The 18,394-nt window shown below is 36.9% G+C and overlaps 5 protein-coding genes across 5 annotated transcripts in view; 2 read left to right on the top strand and 3 right to left on the bottom strand.

The window, feature by feature from the left end:
* Positions 1–699, bottom strand: part of CBG04431 — a gene marked incomplete at both ends in the record, with an annotated part of 14,216 nt that extends 13,517 nt beyond the window's left edge. The window contains one exon of the mRNA XM_002634374.1: positions 589–699. Coding sequence (XP_002634420.1) covers positions 589–699 — 111 coding nt within the window. The remainder of the gene's footprint in view (positions 1–588) is intronic.
* A 542-nt stretch (positions 700–1,241) lies between these two features.
* Positions 1,242–3,589, bottom strand: CBG04430 (the record flags this gene model as incomplete). Its single annotated transcript, XM_045236005.1, has 8 exons — positions 1,242–1,373; positions 1,559–1,675; positions 1,908–2,000; positions 2,045–2,420; positions 2,466–2,825; positions 3,169–3,277; positions 3,426–3,512; positions 3,559–3,589. 8 exons carry the CDS (start codon positions 3,587–3,589, stop codon positions 1,242–1,244), a joined length of 1,305 nt encoding a protein of 434 aa, XP_045092676.1.
* Positions 3,590–11,072: 7,483 nt separating this feature from the next.
* CBG26468 lies at positions 11,073–11,204 on the top strand (the record flags this gene model as incomplete). The annotated part of the gene is made up of 1 exon (XM_045236004.1): positions 11,073–11,204. One exon carries the CDS (start codon positions 11,073–11,075, stop codon positions 11,202–11,204), a length of 132 nt encoding a protein of 43 aa, XP_045098315.1.
* Positions 11,205–14,123: 2,919 nt separating this feature from the next.
* Positions 14,124–16,050, top strand: Cbr-glb-19 (the record flags this gene model as incomplete). Its single annotated transcript, XM_002634372.2, has 6 exons — positions 14,124–14,255; positions 14,436–14,537; positions 14,587–14,693; positions 15,510–15,651; positions 15,751–15,864; positions 16,027–16,050. 6 exons carry the CDS (start codon positions 14,124–14,126, stop codon positions 16,048–16,050), a joined length of 621 nt encoding a protein of 206 aa, XP_002634418.2.
* Positions 16,051–16,362: 312 nt separating this feature from the next.
* On the bottom strand, positions 16,363–17,006 carry CBG04427 (the record flags this gene model as incomplete). The annotated part of the gene is made up of 3 exons (XM_045236003.1): positions 16,363–16,483; positions 16,531–16,802; positions 16,848–17,006. The coding sequence occupies 3 exons, from the start codon at positions 17,004–17,006 to the stop codon at positions 16,363–16,365; spliced, it is 552 nt and encodes a 183-aa protein (XP_045092675.1).
* Positions 17,007–18,394: the final 1,388 nt, after the last annotated feature.

The raw sequence follows: 18,394 nt of genomic DNA, 5'->3' as shown, positions 1-18,394 counted from the left end.
GTCGAAAAAATAAGAAAAGAAAACGAGCAGAAGGGGCGGGGCAAGAAGCTGAGTGAGAAGCATTTTTTATAAGATACAGCAAAAAAAGAACGGCACGTTGTAGCTGGCATATGGTGAGTGGAAGTGATCATAAAATATAATGGGTTTCAAGAAAAAATTGAAGTGTCTAGAGCAAAAGGTGTCACATAAAATTTTGGAAGCTCAGAAATCATATGATTGGGGAAAAAGTTTGATGAAAATTTAGATAATAACATGATGTGAAAATCGATCCAACGTTGTCCTAAAATTCAAGAATGGGACCTGAAGCATTGCAGAAACACCGTAGAACCATAGTTGGGCCCCTTTTGGCTTGAACCACCATAGCTCAGCCGGTAGTGGCACAGCACAGCACCCCCAGCCACAAGTTCAACTCCTGGAGGGGCGTAATTTGTGAAAATCGTTGTTTGTGTCCCCCACCTTTAAGATCCAAGAACGGGCTATAAAATTTTTTAGAAGTACCGAAAAACTCTAATTTGAGCTGAATTATCTCGATTTCTGCAAAAGATATCAGAATCTTTTTAACTGATAAATTATTTATCCTAGTATCACCAATATTTCATCAATTGACAGATTTTTGATATCTTGTACAGGAATCCAGACAATTGAGCTCAAAGTTGATGGTTTGGGTATGCTTCTATCAGAGCAAATACGGCAATACATAGTTCAGCATGAAGTTGAAAGATTCAGAATCAAGAAGTCGTCTGAATTCTTCTCTCCTGAAAGTTGAATTGGACTTTTATAAGTGTGCTTCTCATGTTTGCTCAATTTAACTTGTGAACTCTTGAACACTTTTTCTTTGTTCCAGACAGTGCAAATAGTTTCTCAGGGTGTTCTCAGTTCAGCCGAACACCCACATCGTTAACTCAAATCGAATAGAACTCTTAACGAAATAGACCACCTGTGCTCTTTGACTAAGAAAACCGTTCCATGTCTCGTGCTCATTTCAAAATGATGAAACATCAACTGTGTAGTCTAACTGTGTGAAGTTTTTTGATTATCTTGTTATCAATTTTTTAAAAATTTTATTTAAGTTTCAATTTAAAGTTTGGTTCATTCGTAGTCGGAACACGATTCAAAAAGTGACATGAATTCAGAGTGGCAGGTATGTGTTGAAACACGATGATTTGATATGATAACCCGAAAAATGAAATAAGCAGCGTCAAAGTATAATTAGTACAAATTGAACGAAGTACATAATCTATTTATGGTTCCTCGATTTTTGTCTCAACTTTCTGGATTCCTGTCCATTTAGCAGGTGTGGCATCCACTTTGCATGTGAAGAAGATGACGGAGGTAAGGATCAGGATGGCATGGAGACCGAAGACTCGAGACCACTGGAAAAGGCTTAATTTTTTTTCAAATTCAGACGATACAAGTTTCTAGACCTCAATAGAACGTGCCAAATTTCAAAATAAAACCATCTAGCTAGAATCTACCTCACTATGTTTACATGCTCTAAAAACTATTGTCTCATGACACAGCACTTTCATTCTGATAACAATATTTTAAAGGCTCTCACCTCATCAAACGTGTTCGATTGGACCAGGAACTTTACTATGAGCGGTTGAAGGAACAGACAGAGAACAACGCAAAGGGTGTTCCCGTTGGCAAGAACGTGGTTGTGCTCGGCGGATCTCTGGAAAGAATAATTCTTTGATTACAGGGAAATAAAGTTTGTTCAAATCAAAGCCATGACTCAGGTCCTGGGTAGGTAGCCAGGAACCAACTATTCCGTATGCTCAGTATGCTCACCGCCCTAGAAACCACTAGTGCCGCTATGCTGCTGTACTCTACTTATCTCAGATGATCTCTAATCAAGAGGCTCCAGCCGGCAGCGCCACAGTCCTGACGCGAATGACAAGACTTACATAGGTCTGAGTTTTCACAATAATGACAATGGCAACACCATGGATAGTGATGAAAATCACAATACATGCCATTTGAATGTAGACGTCGCGGAGCTGGAAGTAGAAACATGTCGTTTGGGACTGCAGAAATTACCTACCATAATCAATGCTAACAACAATGCCAATGATGGGATCTCAACAACAGTCCATGCAGCTTTCAACCTCTTTGTCATATCCATTTGACTTTTGTCCATTACTTTTCCGAATACAATCTTCGCAAACAAACAGAATACATGAGCCAATCCTCCAGAGTATCCCGTTATTCTAACAGAGAATCCTAGCACTTGGTTCATATAAAGTGGTCCATATTGAAGAAAAACTAAAAGAGACGAGAAGAAAGCGAGGTTCGCAAACCAGGTAGCCCATACTGTTGGATCCAAAAGCAATTGAGAGTATGGAACATTTTCGGACACCTGCTTTCCGCTTTTTCCTTTTCCTTCCAATATCAACGACTTCTCTTCTGCACTTGCAAGCCTGAAAATGATTTTTGATCTTCTCCCTGTGACGTGAGCCACTTACTGGTTATCCTCAACGCGATCCGTGTACACAAAATAAAACGCGATATGGGAAATTGCACATAGCACTGCCAAAAAGTAGTAAGTGTACTCCCATCCAAAATACTGGCACATCTCGGCAGCACTTATCTGGGCAACAAAAGGAGCCAATTGGTAAACTGATGTCAATATTGCGATTGCAATCGCAGTTTCAGTTTTTGGTGTCCAATCAGTCGCCACTTTTGCGATGAGCCATAAGAGGATCCCGAGTGGAGCTCCTTGCAGAAGACGAGTGACAAATGAGGCATAGAATCCCATTTGGTAGGATGTTGGGTAGAAAAGAGCAGAGAGGATTCCGATGATCCCATAGATGGTCGTTACATTTCTGGAATATACGAGTTGAATTTCTCAGATGAAAATTATTATTTTTCGACATTTTCCAATGCATTATCGGATGACTTCTAAATCTAAAATAGCCAGATATATTCCGCTGCTCTTGGAAACACCACCTTACTGTTGAAATCGAACAGTAGAAAAATTCCCATTAATTAAATCTATTTAAAAAAACAGTCGGAATTTTTTTCTTCGGTTTGAAACTACAAATCAAGTAGTCATACGCTGGACACAATCTATCATCTTTTACTCGCACTACCTGATTGTGTAGTCATACGCCGGAAGCACATATCATCTATTATTGCCCTCACACCATCTGAGAAGATAGGACATACCTTGTTCCCAAAAAATTCAAGAAATGCAATGGAACCAATCCCACGGCTAGCCCAAATCCAACGGATTGGAATGTGTACTGCTTGAGATCTTCATCGAGCAAAAATGAAACTGTAATTATTTTGGTCAAAGTGCGAATCCGAAGAATGACCAGTGTCTTATCAATATCATATCAAAGAGAGTGAGAGGAGAGAAAAACTGTCAATTTGATTGAATTGATACCCCGAATAGTGATAGGAGGAAACTTGGAAAAACTAACCAGTCGAATTCTCCAATTGACATATTATTGTAGAGTGGAAAGCTAGTCGGAGAGCATAGAGAAGGGTGATGCAAGAGGTGCTCAGTCCTGAAAAATTGAGAAGACGTTGAATTAAATTAGAATTCAAACTTACCATAGACAAGGAATCTGACGGGAATCGCCATGGAAGATGGTCAAACAGAATGATGACGGATTTGATTCCTTCTGAAAAAATATGTGTGTGAGTGGGAGGACAGAATGGAGGAACAAGAACATTTGATAATTGAAAATGTGTTGGAGGGAGGATGAAAAGAGAGAGGCAGAGATTTAGAGATAGAGACAAGTCAGAATTATGAAATAGAGATAAGTGAAAACGAGAAGGAATGGAAGAGAGAGAAGAGATATATGTGTTAGGTGTTGGGAGATAAGGTGAAACAAGAAAAAGAGTTGTGTGGCTGGGGGAATGGGGTCGAACAGATGTGCAAAGAATGGGGGTCAGATGAGTCCACAATGAGAGTTCGTAGAAATGGAAGAAATTGGAAAAAAGAAGAGAGAAACATATGGTTATAGTTTCATGGGTTGACTACTTCTGAGCCATAACCATTAATTCCCAGCTCGTGCGAACTCGAAACTAAAAAAATTCAGTCCAAGGAACAGGCGTGCCATATTCGCCTCCCACAAATTCAACTCCTCGAAGGAATTTCGAGAAAATTGTTTTGCTCATGTTCCTCCACCTTTGAGTGAAAAAAATAGTCCGCGCTTTTTTTTTGGAATTTTTTCATCTAACTAATTTTCCAGTTATTCAATACTCTGAACTTCTGAGCACCAAATTTAGTAGATATGTTTTTTATAGGAGAGAGAATAATGTCCAGGGTTTTCGGAACTTTAGGTTTCAGGAAAATTCAGAAAAAAAATGCTTTAGGAACGTCGGAATCGAAAATCGAAATTCGTAAAAATGAATGAATGTAATTTTTCCGCTCTAGAGACAAAACATTGTTTTTGGTCATATGTCTATGATATTACAGTACATTTTCAGTTCCATTAATTTTTGAATTTTAGATTTTTCGTTCGGGAAAATCCGAGATTTTTCGGATTTTTAATTCAAAATTTTTAAAATTTTCTGAATTCCAAATTTCATTCCACGAACTTTTCAATTAGTCAGTACTCCAACTATCTGACTTTTATTCAATAATCTGATTGTGAGTTTACTAATTTTCGAAACAATTCTATAAAGTTTATTAGTCGAACCTAAATTGAAAGTATTGTGGATTTTGGAGCACTATTCAAAAAAAAGAGTGATTTCATTTCCTTTGAGATTCGCTACTCAAAAATTGACTATTCACATATTTTCCCCCTATCTCAAGTATCCTCGCAAATTTTCAGGGAACTCACAGATCACATTCCCCAACGACACCTCCACACTAGAACTACCTGACTCATATTCCCGAGAAAGTGTGACTAGAAATTAGTCGATTAGTCTCAGACCGTGGGAAACGATCCTCTCGCGAAATGAAAGATCTGCTAAGAAAAATTTCACAGGATTCAAAATAAATTCAAAAATCAAAACATTTGACTTCTGCAATACTTTTCTTATCATCTAATTTTTGTTTATTGCTCTCTAACTGTCAATTTGACAGGTTTACGGTCTACAGAGGACATGACAGGATTCATTATAGGAATTGGGTAAAGAAAAAATCTGGAAAAGTTCTGGATCTGATCTCTGATGTTTGATTGTTTTCTTCATTTCCATTTGTTGACTAATTCGGGCCCTTGCTCATCTTATCTCCACTGCTCGATCTGTGTCTGGGACCACTGGACCAAACCACAAAAGTTTAACCCCTCTCTAATTTCCTATCTTCCATTCTTTTCCAAACTTTTTTCCAGACATTTCTAATCATTGCTAAGCGATTCGCACTTTTGTACACGCTCGTAATTTCCCATTCTTCTGCAAAAACTTCAATTTCAATTTCATCGTCTTCTAGTTTGGCTCTCGAAGGTTCTCATAAAATCTTTGATGGGTCGCGATGTCCAATCTTGAGTAAAAGGAGAAGAAAACCAAACAATCACTTTAAGGGAATGGGACATCGGGAAGACAAAGTAATTAGAAAAAGATAAGAATAGAAAGGTGCAAGCGTTGCAACGAATAGCAGAGAACAAAAGTTCTAGACTCTTCCAGAACATCTACAGTAACCCCTCCTACAAAAAATAGTTTGGCTTGATCACAGCTGGAAGATCAACTGATCGGATCACAAATTTTATTCCCAGTCCTCTCTTTCCAAGTCCAATTTCTCGTCACTTTCGCTATCACATGGCTGCTTTCTCGACTCCACTACAAAAAGATCTTTCCCACGACAAGGGAGCATAGTGCTCATTAGAGAGAAATGCTTCGGTGCTGATATATGAAAATCCAGTCTGGCGGAATATATACCTTGTGTATACTTTCAACTTCTAGTCTTTGGAACTTCCAAGTAAACTAAAATAAGTCAAGCTGTATCGTCACTGGATTGTCGATCGAACTCGTAGTGCGCCGCCAGTTGGTCCGATGAATCGGAGAAAAGAAACTAGGAAGGTAAGTGGATGCTCACCGGGGAAAGCTATTTTTTGGATCGGACGCTTATTTCATCTATCATTCTGTAGAATTCTTTAGAATTGTCCTGGGAAACTTGTCCAAATTTCGCTCATCATTCCGGATAAGAATGATAAGCTTATGACCAGATTCCGACCTATTACTATTCAACTTCCGACCAAAATCTGACCATGGCCCGCTATACAGCCGTTTTTGGACAAGTTCCAACTAAATCCTGGCCAATGTCTATCCAAAATCTGAGAAGCTTCCATAAAGCCGAAAATGATTATTTTCTTGGATTTACCAAGTACTTCTAGACTCTTGAAGATATGACCTCCTTCGGAAAACAGCCATGTGATTTCTTTTCTCAGCCTTCCTGTCTAGAACGTTTCCGGATACCACTCATATCTTTTTTCCACGTGTCTTCTTCATATTCTGATTCTATATTTCGACATACCCCACGTATCGTCCATGACACAAACCTCATGTCAAAGAACCGAGTGATATGTGTCATGAGGTCAGAGATTCAAATCAACTACTGACAAGATGATGATGGGCCACAGATTGAAAAAATATGTAGCCGAGGGAGGAGAGTTTGCGAGATAAGCGGATTGAAATGCTTTCAACCAGAAATGCGTTTCATTTTGGTTTCGTCCTAATTCGAAGTACATACGTATTTAGCTGATACGCAAGGCTGTGCAATCCTTGGAAGAAAATCGTTCAACTAAAGTAAAAATTTCTCAAAAAAGTAAAAAAAAGTTTCTATTAATTTTTCTGTCTAACGTCATTTCCTCACCGCCTCAGAATCAGAATTCGATTTTATAAAAACACGCTTTTGATTTTTATACACATTGATTGACTTTTGCTCTATTCGTTCCAATTGTTTTTTGTTTTGGCGGTCTACGAGATTGTTTTCAGATTTTTAGATCCCTCCTCCTCACATCGTTAGGGGAAAATTTTGAAAATTCTATTTTTGTCTATTTTACACACATTGTAGTCTTGACAACGAAGACAAAAAAGCTTCCGCTTCACTTCGAAAATTCATTAACGTCTTCGCTTTTCTTCTGCTTGAACCGTCAGAATTTCCAAATTTTAGACCTAGTTGAAAATTCTTTTCAAGAGACACTTCGCACCCAAAAAATATTTTCAATATTTCATCTAGTATAAATATATGCTTTGATGTAATTACGAATGGGAAGGAAAACCGAGTACACGTGATACATATACAAATTGAAAACAGGAAGACGTTGGTTTCCTGCCTCATCTACTTCCACCTCCCACATGAAATTTTATAAGATTTCATTCGTTCCGATGATTTTTCGAAGAGTTTCAATTCATTCTTGTCGTTGACATCGTTTACTCTTCTGAAAGTTAAAAGAATTTATGCTCCGCCCCATTCCTTCCCTGATCAACGAACTTTGTCACATTTCTACGGTAGTCTAGAGGAGGCGGCGCTTCGCTTTTCGACTTTTCCCATTTTCATTTGACATCTTCTGAAAAATTCCTCTTTTTTTCTGTTTCCCCCAGAATCTTGAAATATCTTAAAATATCTCGAAATATTCATTATTAAAACGTAAGTGTCTATTCTTGGAAGGGATATTTTTTCAACTAGGCAAACATGGGTCCAGACGTTAGGGGCTTAGATTACGGATATACGGGGAAGTGCCTTGTTTGAGATTTCTGGATTTTTGGATGTGAGCAAGTTTGCTCTATTGATAATTTCCTAATAAGCCCATATGATTCTTATTTCCGATCGCATTATGCTTACTATTAGGGTTGCATTCGAAAACACAAGTTTGTAGCTGAGCAGGATAACTTTAGACGTTCAAGAATTTTAAAGCATAATGTGGGATCCTCCAGTCATTGTGCTCAATTTGATCCCCTCATCCAAACTCGACTTTGAGGTGTGGGCCTAAGTAGGCCTGATGGCTTTCTGACCAAAATGATGGCGTTTTGTCCGAAACAGGCAGCCCCGCGGTGCTTTTTTTGGTATAAATGTTACATTTTGTGGATGTGGCAGTCTAATCAGACCCTAACGCTGTATTGTTTCCCCTGGTATCCAAAATCCAAAATCTCAAACCCCACGTGCCAACTCCTCGTCTAAATCTCTTATTCTATCTTCTCCAACAAACTTTTCTCCAATGGAATTTATCCCAAAAAATCCTTCTCTTTTTGCGGGCCTGCAATGTCCATTGACCCCCAAAAGAACTCATCCGAAAATGTGCAACATTGCACGTTCCAAATTCGATTTCCGAACCCAATCTGTGTGTTTCCTCTCTTTTTTGTTAGATATATCCCGCCATGTTTTACTCATCTTTGAGATTTTTCTTTTTTGCTTCCTAAGTCTATTTACGAACCAATTGACGAGTTTGTTGTATATTTTGTGTTTATTTGTACACTCAAAGATCGTGCGATTTTGCAAATACCGTGCATCATGGAATACATGTACCATATTTGAGTTTGAGCTAAATTATCTCGGTTCTTTTGAAAGATATCAAAAAGTTGTCAACTGATAAACTGTTTATCATAATATTATCAATATTTTAACAATTGACAGGTTTTGATATCTCTTATAGGATCCCAGATAATTGAGCTCAAAGTGCAGGGCTCCTGTCAGAGCAAAAACGGTATATCGTTGGAATTCGAATTTTTTTCAAAATTAGTTCTTCGAAATTCTGCAAAACACTCCAAACGATGGGAAACATCTAGAACAAAAGATCCGAAAAAAGTTCATTGGAGAAGAGTACTCTTCTTCTTCTCTTTCTATTCCTCCGTTTTCCATTTCCGATGAACTTTTTTCGCTATTCTTCCAAGAAGACAAAAGGCGTATTTTTCTTTTTCTTCTTCTACTTTTAATCTGTGTCTTCTTCTTCCATTTTTCAATTTCCTTCTCAAAAGCCTAGAGGAGCAGAATTCCTTAAAATCTTTTATCGTTTTTCTTTCCACAGCTTCAGATGACGTGGAACGTCTCTCTACAGAAAAGTTGGGATCTTCGAGATCAGTATTGTTCTGAAAATCGAAATCAGAAGTTTCCCACGACATCATAATTTTCAAGAATTCTCTAAGAAAAAAACCTAGAATTACTAGAAAATAATTCGTATGAAAACTAGTGACTCTCATGACTGAACTATATATTTATTATGTTTTAAACATTTCAGAGAAGAAGTGTAAATAATCATTTTAGGAAAATTTTGAAGTTGGAAATCGAGTTTAAGATTCTGAGTTTTATAAATTCTGGAATTCTGATTTTCTGAAATTCTGATATTTTGAAATTTTGAGATTCTGAGATTTTGGAATTCTGAAACTCTGAGATTCTGAAACTCTGAAGTTCTGAAAATCTGATGTTCTGAAAATCTGATGTTCTGAAATTCTTAAACTCTGAAATCTTGAAAATCTTTCGAAATTTGGAAATTTCGGAGTTCCAAAATTCTGATATTATGAAATTTTGGAACTATGAAAACTTCAAATTCCAAAGATTTGAATCTCTGGGATTTTCAAATTTGCAAATTTGAAATTCTGAAGTTCTGAAAACTTTAGATTCCAAAATTTTGAAGTTCTGAAATTCTGGAATTTTGACTCATGGAATCCAGAATCTCACAATCAAATCTTTAAACTGTGAGGGTTGAGTTTGAAAAATACTCCCATGACCTTTTTGCAAATTTTCAAATTTCCAAAACTTTTTGAAATATACTTTGCACCCCTAGAATGTATTCTCCCATACCCTTCTTCATTTTTCTAAAAAAATGTTTTTCTTCAATTTTTGTGTGCGAACTCTGTAGTTTAGTAGTAAAATGCCAATTCCATATTTTTCTTCAATTTTCCCACTTTAATTATATTTTCAATTTCACAAAAAAATACTGAAGCCAAAAAGAAGCGCCAGAAATGGAAAAAGGGGATTAGAAAGACAGATGACCGGGATCAAATGTTTCATCAAGAAACACACTTTTTGCTCCATTTTTCATTTTTGGAGCTCTCAATTGTTCTGTTTTTTTTTTTTTTGCTCCTTCCAAAGGTTCAGAGATTCGCTCTTTTTTGATGTTTCTGGCTCAGATTTTGAAAAATCTGCATTCTAAAACGTTCTAGAATATTCTAGTAATCCCCTTTTCTTAAAAAATAAGTTCAATATTTTTTCCATGTTGCCATATATTTCATCTTCCTCCCGTCAAAGCACATGAAATGAAAAGTACACAACTAGTTAAGTATCGGATTTCGATTGGGAGGGACAGATCTCGAATGTCATGACTTTTCATTTCTTTTTATGGAGAGAGAGAGAGAGTGAGAGAGAGAGAGAGAGAGAGAGAGAGAGAGAGAGAGAGAAAGAGAGAGGGTAGTGTGTGCAATGCAAAAAATCGGAAACTTTTGACATAGAAAATGTGCAAACTACCGGAAATTATGAATGCTCGCTATATTGGGATATGAATATGGGATAAAGAGGTCATTTTGTGTTTTGTGGAGAAATATATTCTAGTTTATGCTAGAAGAATTCTTTATGTTTCTTTAAAAAAGTGCATTATGCCAACGATCAAGTTTGAGAAACCTGATATTTTTGCCACCTGAAAAGTGTTCGGTTTCAATTTTTTAAAGTAGTAGATCAAAAGATTCAAAAGGTGTGTGCCACGTGGATGATGATTGGTCCGGATAAGGCAAAAAGTAGATCTGTATGAACCTAATTATCGCATGAACACAAAAAATTTCAAACTTGAGATCTGCAAGTTCTCTTGCCTTCCCTCTTTGAAGGATTGTTTTGTTCTCCTGATCTAGCAGATCCAACAGATTTGATTTAGGAATTCTATATCCAGACAAATTTTCTACACAAAATCAGAAGTTCAAAATATTAAAAAATACCAGCTAAGAAACCCCAAATGATGCGCACCAAGGCATGTCAAAAGTTTCAATGATCAAAGTTTTTCATTTTTGGAAAACTCCTCATTTCCTCCTTTGCCCATCTGATTTCAGGTTTTTTCGAAACTTCAAAAGTTCAATTGGCACGTCTCTATACAAGAGATGTCTCTAAATTTCTCCTCCGTGTTTTGGTTTGATAAATAAGCGATGAAAAAAGTTTGAGAGGAAATAAAAGAGATATCTGTTTTTGTGCAAAATTGATGAGTTGGAACCAACCACTGCCTTTTCAGACTTGTTTAGCTTTATTGGCCCAGTTCCTGGTTTCTTGGAATGATAAAATATACGAGCTTTTGACATTTTCGGAACTTCGGAATTTTGGAGAGCGAAATTAAGAATTGCCAAATTTTCAAATCTTTTATTTTTTAAATAATTTTTAAAGAAAAATCATTCACAATCCCTATCATAATTTCTAGGCCTACAAGAATTTGAAAATAAAACTTCTGGCCAATGTTTGAACAGTCTCACTTGTATACAGTCTTATTCTATAGATCACTTCTCCACCAGAACTTTCTAATTCACATTCTCCGTAAGTATTTGACTCCAATTTACAAAACAGGAAGGAAAGTGTGGTCTGTTCACTCACATGCTCTTCGAGACATCAGCTTCGTATTTCACATTCCAAACATCACCCTCTCATTTAGAAGAATCGTTTTGACTTTTACTGAAAATACAACTTTTCCTAGCTTTCTATTTATTTTAATTAATTCCTTAAAAGAACGATTTATCGTCTCCGATCCCCTGTTGTTTTTTCTGTCATCAAATAATGAATCATGCCTGGTGGGTTGCTCCAGAAGAGTCCCATCTTTTTTCCACCCTGATTACCACAATTTGACGAGGGAGTATTTTCGAGTAGAAGAGGGAGTAAGAGGATTCACTTCTGTCTCTCATTTCTAGTCCATTCAATTATACGATGAGCTTAGCGCACTTTTTTCCAGCAGCAGAGAGAAGGAACTCTTCTCCTTTTTTTTCTATTCCGGATCCTTATTTGCATTCTGAGGATTAGGAAACGTGGAATAATTAATTCAGTGACAAGTTCCGGCTTTTAAAAAAGTGGGTGGGTTCATCGCAATCATAAAATGCTGAGACTTTGAAATTGAGGCTTAAAAATTAAAACTTTAAAATTGAGATTCTAGGATACCAAAATTCCTAAGATTCGAAGTTTTGAGATCCTACAATTATCCAGATTTCTAAGATTCTAGAGTTATTGAAATGCTAGAATCAAAATCCAATATTTACAAAATCTTAAAGTGTCTGATTCTTCGATTTTTCGATTCCAGTAAGAATCCTGTTACCATATGTGCTCTAATAGAAGTCTACTTAAACATGTACTTTGAAATAAATTATCTCGGCTCTTTCAATAGATATCAAACAATTTCCAACGGATAAACTGTTGATCATAATATTACCAATATTTTATCAGTTGACAAATGTTTGATATCTCTCATAGGAACCGAGATAATTGAGCTCGAAGTGAACTATTGGGCCGGCTTCTATTAGATCATTTTCGGTTGTTTTCTATCTCGTCAAACTATAAACGCTGACCTATAAACTCTATTCCGGTTCCCATAAACGTTATCCTTCAATCTCTTTACTTCTTCCTAAACCTTTTGTTTTTTTTTCCTTTAGGAACCATTAGGCTCCGCCCACTTCATGACGTAACAAATGAACTTTTAATCCGGTTTCAACAAGTTTGGATTCAGATCTTTAAAGGATTCAGACTTTTACAAACTTTTCCCCCACTTTGAAGTCCTCACGTCTTCTACTTGTTCTCATCCGTTTTTTGACGGCTTCTCATCTCATTTTGCAACATAAATTCGATCAAGAAAAAGAAGAAAGGACCCTTGACCTCGTGGAAAGTTTTATGACAAATTCTAGTTTGAAGAAAAAGGAAAATAACGAAAAAACGAAGCACCGAAAGTGATTAGGATTAATTGAAATTGATCATAAGATCCTTACGGGGCATAGTGGTGAGAAAGCTACGACTTGAGGTCTCATTTTACGACCACCGTCCCTCGTTTCCTCTGTCTTTTTTCTACTATTTTGCTCATCCGTGAGAGGCAAAACGAGTCCCCGCCCCCCATTCGGTGCCTTTTTTTGTGTTGCTCACGCACTCCCCATCAGAAACTATTGTATCATTTTGCCTATTCGGAGTGGAGAATACTCTGAAATTCTGAATTCTTGATTACTTTCTAAAAAAAGAAAACTATTCAAACTGGATTCCGAAACTTCTGAAACGGACAGTTTTGAAAGTGCGAAAATGTGTGACGATGTCAAATTGGTCATTACGGTATGTTCGGGAAATTTAAAAGAAATTCTGAAGTTCCGGTCTAGGGAACATGAAAATGTGATTTTTTTTTGTTGAAAACTCTAAACTGGGAATTGGCATCTTTGAAGTGATGAGAACCGAAATTTAATTTTTTTTTTGCAAATTTAAGTGCCAGACCTTGATTTGTCTTTTTTGGTAGCTCATTTTCTACTTCTCAATACTCCAAAAAATCATCTAATTTTTCGATCTACATTTAAAATTCTGAGCCTCTGGTTTCTGGATTTTGACCTCTTCCTTGCTCTCCAAATAGACCTAATCTTTCCCAAAATAAGGGCAATTCTTCATTCCTAAGGTTTCTTCCGTTTCTCATTCATTCTTCCTCTTCTCCTTTCTTTTCTTCTCCTAATGATGACTCCAATTCAACACCACCAGAACATATTCTCTGCACTCCCTTCTACTCCAATTATCTTGTTTTTCTTCTTCCTCTTTTTAAGACTATTTTTTGTTGCAAAAAAGCCTTAGGGCATAAAAAAGGAGACGAAGAAGAAGTCAAAGGTAAACACGTGGAACCGGAAGGAGCGGGATCTCCATCTGGAGAGGCGTGGGAATTTCATGATTTTCAATCTTTTTGTACCCAAAAAATGTAGAAGAAGAAGAAACAAGTGTTTTGAAAAAAAGAAGAGCAACGAAAAAAATGTTGCATGAGTCACGGAGGCAACTCTGAGATAGGTGGTGGTTTTAGAAACAGAGATCTGGGCTTTTTTCTGTTGCAAGTATAGGATAGAAAGGTATGGGAAATTGCTCGAGGTACTTGAGAGTGTAGTTAGTGGTGAGCAATGGGCAAAGAACTAAAAGCTAGTGGGTCAAGGACTCCCCGGGATTACTGTACCTGATTTAATGAACCAAACATATTCGTCCATCCTTTATCTTATGATTGCATAGGTTTTCGAATTCGTATCCCTAATAATTCCAGGAGATCGAAGACATGGCACCGGCGGCAATCTCCTGGTACTGCTTCACACAAGAGGAGAAAAATGATCTGGAACATTCGTGGAATCTCGTTGAAGGCAAAAAGAATCACATCGCTTGTGATATCTACGAGATGATTTTCAATCAGGTTGGTCTTGATGATACTAGCGTCATCATGTGACTCTTCCGTGTCAACATTTTACTTTTTGATTAGTCCCATGGATTGAGATGGGTCCTTTCTAATTTCCCTTTTAGTAGTAGTACCCCTCAATTTCCTTTGTTGAGAATTTTGCAAGTTTGGTTTCTGACCTCCATGGTAACTTTTCAGTGCCCAGAAGCCCGTCGACTATTCCCAAAACTAAAATTCGTTGGATCCAAACCAGACAGAAAGAACAATGAGTTCGCATTTCAGGCAATGCGTTTTATGCAGGTATCTCATCTCTAATTGTTGGAAAAACTTCCCAGTTTCTGATTTTCAGGTTATCGAGGGAGCAGTAAAGGCACTCGATCATCTCACATCACTTGATGTTATTTTGGACAATTTGGGAAGACGGCACGGAAAGCTCGAGGTTAATGGAAAGTTCAGGTAAGGAGGTTTATGGGAACAAGGAATCAGAGAAGGATTACTGTAAATTGAGCATGGTTTGGTATTGATTGGAAAACATGGGGACATTCTCACAGAAAAAAATGACTCAAACGTAGAAAAAATCAAATACTGTCTGCTTGTAACTTCTGGTCAGAAGAGGTTTGGCTTTTCGACAGATATTGGCCAGGTTCTTCTCGGAACTTGCCCAGAAACGGCTGTATAACGGACCATAGTCAGATTTTGCCCTGAATTTGGAAGTTCAAATAGTAATAATAGATCGGAACCTTGTCTTAAGTTTGACGGAATTTGGTCAGTGAGCATGAAAGTTTCCCCAGTTTTTTGTTCAAGTCGATTAGGATATTTTCATCATTTCAGCTTTAATTCTTCAGTTAATTCTAAGTTTTCAACTTTTTCGTTCAATTTAGGATCCCTATATTCATTCAATCACAATCATAGTATGTTTCTCCTCAGATACCATAAAACCTGTAACATAAGGACCCTCTGACTTTCAACTTCGGCCCAATTTATCTCAGTACCTGTAAAAGATATAGAAAGATTGCCAACTAATAGGTTGTTTATCATATTATCACAAACAATTCATCAATTGACACAATTTTGATATCTTCAATAGGAGCCAAGAAAAATGATCTTAAACTTCGAAATTTGCGGGGCCTTTTTATTACAGGTTTTACAGTATCCCCAATCGTTCACCTATGCTCTAACTGTTTTACATCTTTGCCTCAAACTGCCCACATATTCCAAGAGAACCAGAAATCTACCTTATTCCCCAATCCACCTCCACATTCTAATTTCCAGATCCTACTACTGGTCGGTATTCCTCGAATGCTCGATTTATTGCCTTCGTCATGCATTTTCAAAAAGGATGAACGACAAAGAAGTGGACCACGTCATCATTCTCTGGCGATACCTCCTACGTGATGTCATGAAGAAAATTAAGGTAATCCGCAGCCGTTCGTATATCTATTTCTATAAGGAACAGACTGACACAAATCATATCTGAGGTCATAGACTGACAAGAATAGGTGTTTTTCTTCAGGCGGGCACAACAGCAGACATTGCTCATCGAATGCACCAAATGAGCATTGATGACTCGAGAAAATACTCACTTCCGGCTATCCAACACAAAGAATCGAACGCTTCTTCAGCAGGTGTAAGTAGAGTCAGATAGAATAACATCGTAGCAGAAGAATTCTTGAATACCTTGTCCGTCCTTTTTGTGTAAAAAACTTGCATGTTTCGAAAATGTTTGAATTTCTTCAGGATCGGACTAAATATCTACAACGCAATCAATATTCTACAAATATTATTACAGACCGACTTTGATGATATTCTTTAAAATGAGTATCATTGTATCCTCTCCAGAAATCCCCATTCAACGCATCTCCTTCTTCTAATTATTCATCTTCTTCTCCTTCTTTTTTCTTTTATAATTTGTTCTGACCATCCATTTTTCAAAACCGATATTCCGGGGGTTATTTTCGCAATCCCCCAACCCCTTCTCATCAAAAAATCGTTTCGTACATCCATAAAATTTTCCACTACAGAATTCAAGAAAACACACTTTACTCGTTTTAAATATTTTTCACCATAATGGCTCAAAATGAGCAACTTGAACAATAAATAATTATGATTCATCTTGAATATTGTATTAGAAATGAGTTTCTTGAAGCATTGGAACGTAGTTGTTTTGATTCCGTTTTTGCTGTTTCTCACATACTTCTTCGATCGGTTCATGCATGTCCGAGCGCAATTTTTCGAAGGCTTCTTCCCTGAAAATCAGAATTCGTCATTTATTAGAATCTGAATTCTTCCTTACGCTTTCTGGATATTCGTGCTTCGTTCCTTGACGCAGCATCTTCTATAACAACTCAGGACGCAGAACACGATACAGACGATCACACCAAATACAAAGATCACTGCTGGAAACGTACCTAAAACTTCTTTAGATTCATTTTCGTGCGAGTACCTACAAATCATCAACAGCGGAGTTGGACTGGTAGCATCTTCACAAGTGATTGTCATACTGTAGCACTGAGATTCAAATGCACAAAAACTGCGACGGAAGTAGAATCGGAATGAGCAACTCTTCTGAAATCGTGTATCGTGAGTGTGCCAAGTGAACTAGAAACACACATCGTCATAGAAGAAATGTCCATCATTTTCCTCGAGTCGACACATAATACTGGTGTGAGATTTGATAAGATACTCGTGAGGGTCTACATAGCAATTCATCGGTGGGCTTTGGCAATTCACAAGGGCACCATGGAGTTGATGACGTTCAGAATCCACCATTCCCTGAAAAACATTATTTGGGAAACATTATGAATCAGAGACTGGAGAACATTTTGCACTCTATTACACGATGACTAATAATATATGGCATCTCTTTCCAGTCTAAGCCGGATCTGACAAATTTGAGCAAGAATCAGAAATTATAACGTTGAGATGTTTTGAAGTCTATTATAGGCACCCAATTGTAAGATCACAATTATTTTAGTTTTTGTTTAGGTCAACAAAGCTTGGCACTGAAAATTCCTTGTTTTTCAGCGATTTGCCAATGTCTGAAAGACACACTTTTCGGCCAGTTTTTGAACCCAAAAGTTAAAACCAGTCTTCCGATAATCAAAAAAGCTGAAAGTCTAGAAAGTTTTAAAAAATTCTGTGAATGCAATGTTTTAAATCTAGGCCTGTTTTACACCCTCCAAAATTTTTAAAGTGATCAGAAACTTGACAGTCGAGCTCCGAACTCCTGAAAATGAGTAAAAATCAACTGGAAAATACTTTTTTATTTATCTTATTGACTGGTACTGTACATACCATAGACTTTGTCACACTTATGGCACTACGTTCTGTACGTCTTCTTCGGTTTTTTCCTGTTTTTGGCGGATCCTTGTTAGCAAGCCATTGGGCCAGGAATACTATTTCTGGGGAAAATCATGATGCCTAACATGGAATGACTTCTAAGTGTTACCCTCGAAAAAAAATCGAGACCTATATGGTTGGATAGAGCGTAAAAAGTTATTTTAGATTCCAAACGGAATAGTTGGTAAAAATTTTTTTTGGGAGTTATGGTCCAAAAAGTACCAAAAATGCCTAAATTTTCAAAAAATCATAACTTTGTCAGTTTATGTCCGTTTGTTAAAATTTAAAAAACAGTAGATAGACATTTGATTGAACATTTGAGAATAAAATTTTTTAATTTTTTTCCTATTGATTGGATTATTGATTTTTTGAAAAAATCAAAAAATGTTTCAATATCTCAAAAATCCTAGGTTAACTTTTTTTTTCATTATGACCATTGAATTCAGCACATTTGATTTACTATAGAACCATATTAATACCCCGGGGGGAAATCATGCTCACACAAGTTATGCCAAAAAATATCGATTTTTGGCACTTGGCTTCTTTGAATTCGTTGCCCTCGGCGGCCGGTATGGTGAGGGGCATACTTGTTTTTGTGATTTTTACTTGCGTATGGTTTGCCTAGAGTGTTTGAAATAGAATCCTGCGACATACAAAGTCAATTTTTCAAATGCCGTACCATTTCTTAAAATCATCATCTTGAAAAAGCAAAATTTTGACATGTGACAGGGCACACCTATAGTTAAACTTGATAGAAACTGCCAAACTTATTTTTTAACATAATCAGAAGAACATAATCGTATCAACGGCTTGAACAG

Source organism: Caenorhabditis briggsae (assembly GCF_000004555.2).
Source record: "Caenorhabditis briggsae complete genome, chrIV, whole genome shotgun sequence".
Taxonomy (NCBI): Eukaryota; Metazoa; Nematoda; class Chromadorea; order Rhabditida; family Rhabditidae; genus Caenorhabditis; species Caenorhabditis briggsae.
Note: the sequence above shows the minus strand (reverse complement) of the source record. Positions and strands in the feature narration are given on the sequence as shown.